The 11,757-nt window shown below is 40.7% G+C and overlaps 1 protein-coding gene across 5 annotated transcripts in view; it reads right to left on the reverse strand.

Moving 5' to 3' along the window:
• The window catches only part of nlgn1 (neuroligin 1), a 241,981-nt gene extending 232,796 nt beyond the window's left edge, over nucleotides 1–9,185 (reverse strand). For 4 of the 5 annotated variants that reach the window (XM_084548190.1, XM_084548192.1, XM_084548191.1 and 1 more), the window contains exon 1: nucleotides 8,172–9,185. In XM_084548190.1, the coding sequence (XP_084404316.1) occupies nucleotides 8,172–8,709 (538 nt within the window). In that variant the 5' untranslated portion in view covers nucleotides 8,710–9,185. Of the gene's footprint in view, nucleotides 1–7,250; nucleotides 7,311–8,171 lie in introns of all 5 variants that reach the window. The other variant, XM_084548189.1, reaches the window with a different exon arrangement.
• Nucleotides 9,186–11,757: the final 2,572 nt, after the last annotated feature.

Consider the following 11,757-nt stretch of genomic DNA (forward strand, 5'->3'; position numbering starts at 1 on the left):
ATGATTTAATACCGGTGCTGTTGCAATGTAGACAATTTTTCATAATCCTAAATTCAAGACTTAAGGGCAAGGCCTTACAAAAGAGAATGTTGTTTGGAAGCGATACGCTGCGCACACAAGAGCCCACACAAGACTGTTATCAACTTTCAGAGCGAGTAAATCAAATACGTTGGCCCAGTTTTTTTTTTGCAAAAATATCTTTCAGTCTGTTCTTAGTAGTGCAGAGATATTCTGCCAATTTACTTTCTCTATTATTTAGCAAATCATAACTGAGTCTGCTTTGGACTTGTTCATGTTTTTCTTTTTTCCCCATGAAGTACTCAAAAATACTCTAATCTGTGTCTTGGAATAAATTGGCTGTGATTAAACTGTGATTTTTCAGGAGATGGCATTTAAACTGAGATTTATATGTGTGCTATACAAAATGTGGTAATCTAATAAATTGATATTTCCACTCACTTTCAACCACCATGTTTCTCTTGCAAGGAGTTAAGGCTGTTTCCAGCAAGAAATGCCTTAGCATTGCAAAGTCTAGACTAAAGGTCATTGTGGATTCCACAAATAACTCATACATACATTTGCACATTTTGACTAGGGGTTAGAGAAGTGGACTGCCCAGTGTGCTCACTGTTCTTTGCATGTACAAAATATGCATGTGCAAATCAGCACCTGATAACTCAACAACAGGTGAGTATCTAGCCGCTAATGGACACTAGTCGTGCCAGTTTCTGGTCATTCACAGAAACAAGTCAAGCAAGTTTCTGATGGGCTACACCCACAGATGCTCCTATTTAAACCTCAATTTCCAAGTTACAAAATATATTTAAAAAAAAAAAAAAAAAAAAATTCTATATACTGTTCATACAGCCAGTCTATGACTATTAGTATTACTTTCACGCTAACATGCTTATCCTACAGTGTCAGATGTAGTGCAGGCAAACGTTATCGTTGACAATGGAGGGTTTTGAGGACTACAGTTCTCAAACTGAAGACGCACCGCATTTATTTTTTCTTTTTGTGAATCAGATCACATAAAAGCAGACTTGAGGCACAAGAATGAGACAACCTACGTCCCGAATTACCTCTACCTTGGGAAGCCTCACAATCTCAAAAGCAATCAGTACACTTTTCTGAGCTGTTAAGACTTTCAAAAGCTTTATTTATTTATTTATTTTTTTTTTATTATATCATTTACAGGAACAAAGCACTTCAGGTTAGAAACTTACACACAAAAATGCTAATCACAGTGCATATAATGCTAGACTCTGTTAGACTGAGATGTTTTAAATAAATAAAAGAAGGAAAAAAGTTTGGTAATAAAATCTTATATATTTTTCTTTCATTTTAATACCAGTTTCTAATTATGACAAGAATTAATTAATTAACGTATTATCGTACTTAAAGTAATAGGCTGTATTATTAGCTTTAGATAATGTAATATTGTTCTGGTTTTAAGTTTTGTTGATTTTAAAATTTAAATTAAATCACAGCACCTCTGTCACTTTTGCATGATCACAACTAGAAAAGGAGCGTTCCATTTAAAGGAACAAGGATTTGACCACATTACAATGAATTCTTTTTTTCTGTATTTCCCTGTCCGTTTACTTCTAAGATTCAGAATCAACTCAAGGTCCAGTGGGGCTTGAGTTGGAAATGACAACTCCACCACCTGTCCAGCAGCAAGCATAGATAGTCAGCCGTGCTATGACACAAAACCTGTTAGACAGGACCGAACTAAAAATTCTCCTGACACATATACACATACCCAAATTCATGCATCTGTCGAGACAGATACTGACACACACCCAAGAAGAACACCCTAACATAAGAAGAAATGGAGAAGTTAAGTTGTGAGTGGAGGTGACAGAGCCCCTCAAGGGAAACCCAAACACAAGAAGGGCCATGCCTATTCCTGCATTCTATTTCCTCCACTCTGTTTGTGTGTGTATATGTATGAGTGTGCGTGTGCAGTTTCCCACGGGATCTTCCCTCAACGACTACAAAACTAGGACAAAGCCTGAGGAATAAGAGAGGAAAAAAAAAGTACGAGCAAGAGAAAAAGGACATAGGAGGAAAGTGAGACGGTGGAGGTGGATAGGTCAGGATGGATGGAGACAGACTTAAGGGAAAAGGCCAACCTGTACTAAGGGAGATCAAGAAGGATGGAAAGAGAGGCAACAGAACAAGAGAAAACAAAATGAGGGAAAGAGGGAGCTGAACAGAAACAATTGTGAAAAATTCCCCACCTCTGAAGTTGACTGCTATCTTGACGAAAATCACATCTACAGTGGAGCTTCTATTCTAAACCCCTCTGGAGCGGCGACAGAAGTTTTCGAATAATGCAACATGTAGAAATATTTCTAGAACTGTTTGAGATATTAAACTGTGTACACGCACTGGGAAATGGCCTAGTTTGCAGTTTAAATGCCCTAGTTTGGTTTTTGAAAGTGCTACCCTTAATTCATCATAAAGTTAATGTAAAGTCAGCTATGACATGAAACAGAAATTCCTTAAAGCGATTTTTTTTTTACCCCCTTTTTACAAGGTATGACAGAATTGAAGGGTGAGCAATACATTCTATCATGCACACAAGCCATATGCCATGAGGCACAGAACATAGCCAACATGCTTCACAGCAAATAGCAGTGTAATTTGTACACCAATCGGGCATAACATTATGACCACTGAGAGAAGTGAATGACACTGACCATCTTGTGACAATTCAATGTTCTGCTGGGAAACTTTTGGATCCGACATTCGTGTGGATGTTACTTAGACATGTACCACCCACCTAGACCAGACCAGACCAGTCACCCCCACCCCATAGCAATGACACTCCTTGATGGCAGCAGCCATCCCCAGCAGGATGCAGCCTGACACAGACACACACACAGAAACAGTTTAGGAACAACTCAAAAAAACATGAAACATAAGCACAAGGTGTTGACCTGGCCTCCAAATTCACTAGATCCCAAACTGTGTATCTGTGGGATGATCCACAGAGGTCCCTCCCCTCAACCCATAGGACCCAAAGGCCCCCACTAACAACATCCTGTTGCCAGACACCACAGGACACCCTCAGAAGGCCCATGTCCATTCTCTGATGAGTCACAACTGTTTTGGAGGCACAAGGGAGACCTACACAATATTAGGAAGGTGGACATAATGTTATGTCTGATTGGTGTAAGTCATAGGTATCCGCAAGTCCACAGTGGTATGTCATAATCATCCCAATCAGAGGCCTATGCATCAAAAATAGTCATTTAGTCATTTATCTTCTTTCTGTCACCCTCTTGCATGCAGAATATCTATTGCTGCAGTGCAGGTGATGCACTATAAGTAAATAAACTATATATTTTTAAGTTAATTTATATGACTTGACGTTAATGCAGGGCATTTTTATATTACTGTTTCAACAGTGGTTAATAAAGCGATCGCATATCATGCTGCCTACAGTGTTGGTGTTGTTTCCATTTTATTTATTAGCTCCCTCAGGTCCATTCAAGTCTGGCTGGACTCCATTTTTTTTTTTTTTTAAGTTAACTTATATACATCAGGATCGTGAGGTTTAAGACCAGATCTGTAAACCTCTCATATTGCCAGATAATCTGGGCAGAACACTGCTACTTACCAAGGTCCAAACTGGATTTCTCCTCCGATTGTCAGGACAGGTGAATGGGAGGATAAATCAGAGCCAAAACTCCTTTAGTCTGAGCACAGCTTTAATTAAATTAACTCAGAGCTGTTTGAATGTCAGAGATCCTTTTTTAGCCCCTTTAAAGCTACCCTTCAGAAAATATGAATGTGCGTGTTGCATCAATTTAGTCGACTTGGATAGCTAGCCTAAATGTTCAAAATGTGAAATAAGGCTGATCTCATCATCAAATGCCACGTTTGGTAGCTTAAAAAAAAAAAAAAGAGCCTTAAATACACACTACATTGCATGCTTCGGGTTGAGTTTTGCTGAGCCTGACCGTTTGTATATGAACTTCTGGCCACTGGTATCCGGTTATTTCAATTTTGAAATTGAACTGAGAATGCATGCTGCTGAGGGTGATGGAGACCAACCACTGCGCGGCTTGCTCTGATCTCAATGCAGAAACCACTATCCCAGCATGTCATAACTTAATGACCATCCTCCCTCCCAGGGACATCAAAACACTGCTTTTAACCACAGAAGACTTCTTTGAACCAGCGTTGCACAGGACAGTACAATAGTGTTTATGAGGACAATGAGATGAGTCCCGCAGCAATTACACTCTGACTCACTCACTTTCACCGCTGCCCCATTGTTTTGCTCTGCGTGTCTTGGTCTCACTTTGTCCTTCTCACCATTTTTGCTTCACTCCATGTCTCCCTTTACCTCCTGCTCTTATTCGATACTCATTGCTGGCTCTCGTCCTGCCCCTCCCCCTAACTTAGTTTTTCTTTGCTCAGTTTGTTAGCTGTGGACACAGGGACATGAACAAAGGCACTATTTAATCTTATGTTGGATGTAGATATGAGTTAAGTCATACTGCAAATGAAGTAGGTGAAACATAGTTATACAGAATACCATGATGTATGTGGTATAGGGGAAGTGATTGGGGGCTCTGTCGAAGCATCAGTCCATGGATCTTAAAGATTTTGGTAACAGTGTCGGCAGAAGTTCCTAATTTCAGCCTAAGCAGGTGAAATTTCAAGTAGCACAAGTTCACCTGTGATAAGTTTGCATCTGCAACTCAGTGTCAGCATCCCTTTTCATCCCAGAGTGAAACTATTCTTTTTGTTAAAAAACAGTGGCTCTCAATCGGTCATGTTTACAAAGACATTACACAATTGATTGAGTCACATTTAATCATAAGGTATTTCTTCCTATCCAGCCTTGCGGGGAAAAAAACAAAAAAAACAAAACTATACACATCTAACCACAAATCACTGTTAAACAACATACGTTTAGGTAAAAATGTGGTTGTAACATGACATATTTCTAGCCAATCCTGTTTATTGTTATGATGCCTGTGACAATACTGATCTCCTTGGTAAGGAGGCTGGTAAGATGATGTTATTCACTTCACAAACGGGTGCAAAGCACGCTATAAATTGTGCTTTCATAGTTTACTATTGTAGTCCTCAGTTTAGTGAACAGCTATGCTTTCTTCCCCAATGGTACTTGGTTACTGCCCCTTCCCAGGCGTGACACATCTTTGTTAATCTTGGGCTAATAATACAAGCCTGTGGCACAATACTTCAACATTTCCCATCTGGCTACACTGACACCCACCCAACCAAGTAATATCCAACTACATGTAGGCCACACTGTTGCCTGTGTTAAATCTGGTGATCGGCATCAAAATTAAATAGCGAAGTTTAAAGTCTGAGTGTGGAAGACTGCCAAAGGTTATACCCTGACACCTCATCAACTTAGCAGACAGATGTGGAAGCTGTCATATACATGGTGCAACATCTGAAGATACATCTTAAGATAGAAACTTATAATTAAGCGGTTGCTCCGAACCATATTCAAAACTTGTTTTGCGTGAATTAGACATACTGCTTTAGGTGACATATTGTTACTTTTACTCTATTTTAGCTGTTTGATTAATATGTGCCTTCCTTCCATTTTTTCCACTCAGGTCTTTTCTGGTCTTGTCTGTATTAAAAGCATAAAGCTTCTATTTGCAGACAAATCGATGACTCTTTGACCAGTAGAGGAGTGTAGGTACTAGCGTAATACCCATTAAACTGTAAATCGTTAGTACTTTCTTTTACTTGTATTTGGGGTACATAGTGAAATTATTGTTTATATTACATGCTATACAGAAAAATCCCAAGTGGCCTATGTGCATTAATCTTTAATTTAATTTATGCAGACATGAATTATGTAGGGGATACCGTATAGAAAATCGGACCATCTGCACAGAGCATTGCCTATTATGAAGTGTATTCAGTAGTACTGTACGAGTTAAGAGTTGTCTTTCTACAAGAAGGAATATTTTTTTGCTTAGTGAAAGAGAAAAACGGTTCTAGTAATAACATATATGTTTTTTTTTATAATAAGATGAAGGAGAAAAAAAGAAAAGATATGCAAGTGATCATCTGGGCCTTGGTTTCAAAATGATAATGTGCCCTACTGTGCGACAATATGTGTGTCAGATAATCTTCCAATTTAAGTTAATTTTCCATCCGTGCATTTGTGTATGCAATATGTTTGAAGAGAGGAGGAGAGAGGAGAGGAGAAAAGAGGAAGAGTAGTGAGGTCAGAACGTACATGTAGCGCTGTAGTGAGAAGAGAGAGAAGATACAATAAGTGATAATGCAGGTTGGTGCCAATGACATTATCACCCAACCTTATCAAGGACAATGTCAGCATCTCTCACTCTCACTCACTCATTTGCTCTCTCTCTCTCTCTCTCTCTCTCTCTCTCTCTCTCGCACACACACACACACACATCTATGCACAAACACGTGCACGCATCCAGGAAGGGAGAGGCTGAGAGACAGAGAGAGAGAAAGAACGACAGAGAGGGGGCTGAGGGCATTATCTTGATGAAACAGTGCTTGATACAGTAGCCTGAGCCAACCCGAACACAACTCTGCTTTCTTTTAATGGAGATTACACAGTCAAGGTCCAGACCGCGCTCCTCTTACTTAACACTGCACACGACTACAACGCTGTAAGTGTGTGTATGCTCCTATCGGGTCACACACAAGCCAGTGTAACAGCACATCTTCTGACCTCTGATCTGGCATCCCATCAAAACCCCCACCCCACTTGAGCAGACCAATGAGAGCACACATTAATACCAGGGAATGTGGTTGTAACACACCTCACCATTGTTCCATCATCACAAGGTCTACAAATGACATGTCTGATTCAGGGTTTTAGTGGCAAATACAGTATGGTGTTGTTATCGTTTGCAGGATATGAAAGGGACCTTACAAGGCGTGACACGTCGGAAAAGGTCTGCCCACTTATACTTTCTGTTATTAGGTATGTTCAGTCAGAAGAATACAGATTCTGACATTTTGGTTTTCCTGCTAAGGTTTGCTAAATTGGTCTTCAGTCCAATTCCAGATAGTGAATAAAAGGTCTTTTCTTTTAGCTATAACATTTTAAAAACCAGAAGATGCCCTGAGTCAAGACCTGAATAATTTGTAGACCTTGATCTCACGACTGCTTTCTGTACAGTGAGCTGTTCATCATCTTGTTTTTAGGATGTGTCTTCTTTCTTGCAGCATTGTATAGTTTGCATTCAGATTATACATACCTCCTTGTCTACATATTTTCTTGCCCGGTTTCCTGGCACATTCCTTCGATATTCTTTTGACTGTAAAATGAATAGAAAACTAAAGAATAACATGGAGCCCCTGGACGCGCAATGCACACAGGAGCTGGCATGCACACACACACACGCAAACACACACGCAAACACGCGCACACACACACACACACAAAGCTGATTGACTGAAAAAGACTCAGAGAGGAAGGAAGGAAGGGAATAATAAAGACAGAGGGAAAGAATGAATCACACCAGCTCAATCAGAGCAGTATTCACTCTATCAGTCGGCCATCCAGTCATTCAGCCAGTCAGCCAAATCAATCTGTGATTATCATGACAACGACTGTCTTGTTTAATGAACTGTAGCTATTGTGGCAGAGCACAATACGCCATGATGAGCTACAGACATGAGAGAGGAGTGGGGAAGGGGCCTTCAGAAGAGGGCAAATAAAGCAATGAGGAGAAAGAGGAGCTGGGGATGAGAAGATAATCTGTTTGAGGAGCAATAAGAGGAGGATGGTGGGTGAAAAGGGGTCAGAAAGGATGGAGGATGGAAGAAAAAAATATTAAGGTAGCTATTAAGTTAGCTATGGGGTAGAATGAAAATTGAAGAAATGTGTCTAAATGAATGCCGCGCAGACATGAACATGATGTTTTCTCTTCCACAGATCCCTCTCATACACACATGTAGTATAAGAAGTATCATGCACATTAAACATGCACAGGGTCATGCTTTGCCTCTACTGACAGAGAAACAGGGACAGAGACACAAATGCACTCTAACATCTATGACAACACACCCCAACAACACAGTCTTCTCTCTACCGGAAGGTTGTGGGTTTAATTCCCTTAGCACTTCCTCCCGCTGTACCCACAACCATCCTACCCTGGTCCTGCAGGCTAACTCACCATCCTCAGTGGGGACGTAGATGTTAAGATAGAGGCAGTCCTCACTCTGGTCCTGGACATATGTGGACACCACGTCAATGCTATTGGTAAACCACACCGGCAGCATGACATCCGGAAGGCGTCCCTCCACGATGCTCTGAGGACACACCGAGGCAAAGTGAGTGGCGTTGCGTATGTCTGGCCACGATGTTGGTGGCTCGGGAGGCTGAAAACGGCGCTCGCCAGTGGGTGGCGCAGCATATGGGACTCCTAGAAACTGCACGACGGGACCCAGGATTTCATTGTTCAGCTCCTTCTTGATGCCACGCAGCTTGCCATAGGCGGTGGTGACGACCGGGTCGTTCTCATCAAGTTTCTGAGCTGACACGGCAGCCGGACACGCCTGCAGAAGCAGCAGTCCCAACCACATTAGAGTGGACGCCCACCACCCTGCGTTTAAGGAAACTTCAAGCCCAACATATCCCATCCTCCTGCTCCCACTTCTGGCAGTCTTAAGTAGTCGACACCCAGTCTTCAAATGGTGCCTCCACTGGGACATAGCTGCTACTCCCCTTTTTCAACTTTTCTTTCTTGTCCTTTGAGAGTTAAAATCCTTATTTGCTATCTCACTTATGCCATGCAGATACAAACACAAACACTCAATCAAATTTAAATCACATTCACACACAGGCACAAGCAAGAGGGGTAACTCTGAAGCAGATGATGGCTGTGGTTGCTAAGGATCCTTTTTTCAAAACCCAGGCAGTGCCAACCATCCAGTGGAAAATGTAGCAACCATCAGTTTCCTCCGGCTCGGTGAAGACGAATTTGAGAAATATTCCTCAGAATGGAGAAAGTATTCCTCAGATAGGTCCTGTCAATAACCACCGGAATGAAGAAGAAAATGATAAAGATTTCATCTTTAGGCACCGCTTCTCAGAAGGTAGACAAACCAGTCAGTGAAGAAGGTTTCCATTATTTTGAGATGAACATACTGCCATGTGCAGCAGTGGCTGCAGGAATAGTGGTGCGGTGGTTGTGGTTGCTGAACTTGATGTACTTAGTCAAGTCCAACGTCTGTCCCCTGCAACATACAAAGAAAAGAACAACACTCTACATTAATACAAAGTGATGGTATTGAAAAGGTAAAAGTATTCTCAATTCAACATCCTTTACTTTCACCTATTATTGAAGAGATTAAAAGATAAACCATTAACAAAAGTGTCATTTTTAACAAACATCAATCACGAGAATAAGTGGACAAACCATTTTTAGATTTTGTAACCTTCAGGCAAAGGGAGTGTAGCCAATAATAGGGCACAAGGTATGAGAGGAGTCCATAAAAACACAATGCCCAGGTTAAATAGTTGTCTTTGAGGAAAGTGGGAACCAGCCACTTACACATGCAGTGCCAAAAGTCTTTTTGTCAACCTTAGTGTGGAGGTTTGGCTGTGTTTATTTCTCATGGAGGTTTTAGAGAGTAACCTCCATGAAACATTCAACATTCATAACATCGTATCTCTCTGATATATTGCTTCGTTCTCACTAACACCGCTCGCTCCCTCTATTCATTAACATTCATTCTACTCTTTAACTTGCCTAACCACCTCTACTGTCTCTTGTTTGTTCGGTTTGTGTTTACGAACAGCAACCGACAAATGACACCAATTATACCTTTGTTAAAGGTACAATTAGTGTGCAACAGCATAGTGTGCAACAACGTGCCATTGTCCCATTTTCCAGTGCTGTTGCACTTAATTGTCCAAATGAGAAGTCATGTATGACACTCATTCCCCATCGTATCCTAGTTGCTGCACCATGACCAATCCTTGTCAGGTGAGATCTAAGGTTTTCAGTATGTAGCACCAAAAAAAAATTAAAAAATTAAAAAATCCACTTAAAGAAGACGACAGAGTAGGAAATGTGTATGTTGTTTATGCTTGTGTGTATGTGAGGGCGTGGGTTTGCTGTTAATAGTGTGTGTACATGTGTGTTTGCTTGTACATGCTTGGAGTACAACATGAAGGCTTGTCATCTCCAGTCTGTGGTTTTCTATTTTTTTGTTTTCACACTACTTAGGAGTCAGTGTTCCACCTGGATGAGCTCACCTTCAGATTTCATACACTGAGGTAATCCTGTTTAGCTGCACACACTCACACATTCACAGCAAATCGTTTGGTTGGATATAAAAAACTTGCACTATTTTGACAGACACACAAACCCCCAGAAGCAAGCTGAGAGGCCTTAAGACAGAATTTACATAATTACACACACGCTTCGGGATAGACAAAATTGGCATTAGGGCTGGGAGGTACAGTATATTGCTTTTCATGGTATACCAATATTCTTTCAAAGGAGATATAGGATGAGACTATGGCATTCATATCAATAAAGTTGGATGTTACATAACTGTTTCTTCAGTAAAGCTGTGCCAGTGTTTGGATCGCTCCGCTCTCGGTCTTTGCGCAACCCTGTACTCACTCTCTCTGTGTCTGTGTACAAACCCATCCCCTATTGCTCACCAGTTCACAGTGTTGAAATGCAGAGATGGTATACACTTTGAAAGAAGATTAGTGGCCAGTGGAAAGAAAAACAATGCAGTTATTTGGAGGTTTGGATTTAAAAGATCGGATGAGCGACAGCACCATGTCATCTACGTAGAATGCAATATGCAGGTTACACCCAAAAAGGGAGGCACCTCAGACCTCTACCATTTACAACAATGCCTTAAACTGCCATGCAAATAGGTTTTTTCTACTGAAAAACTCATGAGCCAGAAAACTTGGGTTGCTATGACAACCAAAGCATGACACCAGCCTTAGTTACAGATCAGCACGTTCCTCATAGTTTTGTAGGATTCTTCAAGTTGTGCTTTTTCTGGGCTGTTTTCTTCTCTTTTTTTGTTGAAATGTTATTTAATATGATAATGTGAGGCGACATGGTGTACGATTAAATGTAAACACCTTTGGCTAATCCTAAATCATCCCACTGCTTTACGGAGTATTCTCACTGTGCAGCCAAGATAATTCAAAGGAAAGCTGTCCAAATTATCATCTGGGTTTCGCTCCTGGCTGGGGACTCGTGGCATGAGAAAAAAGATCAGAAACGTTTGCATAAAGACTAAATAAGACCAAATAAGTGCAATGCAGCGGAGAACACCTTTACTGGGATGGATTCTGCTCTGCAAAATAATGGAAAGTAAAATATGACAAAACATGATTCAAGTATTTGGCCTGCATCAGTGAAACTAAAAGGGACTTAATTTACTTAAAATGATCCCAAACAATATATTTAAAAAACATTTTTAGTAACTTTTTGCTGAAAGTGTATTCAAACCATTATAGAAACTACGACTTGTTTGTTCCTGTTGGAATGATTTACTGTATTGTAACTATTATTGTCTACTATTGTTACACCACTTTTGACAAAAACGCCTTCTCCTTTCCTCTTATGCCACGACTGGTTGGTCTACACTGGTCTATGTGTCTGAATTTGATGGCTATATTCGTGAGACCTCAATTCCAGAAATTACAGATTCAGTTTCTCTTTGAAGCCAGGGGAGTGGAACTTTTAATGAGCGACATGGCTGCGCAGGCAGGAAAACAGA

This window comes from Chelon labrosus, assembly GCF_963514085.1.
Source record: "Chelon labrosus genome assembly, chromosome: 7".
NCBI lineage: Eukaryota > Metazoa > Chordata > Actinopteri > Mugiliformes > Mugilidae > Chelon > Chelon labrosus.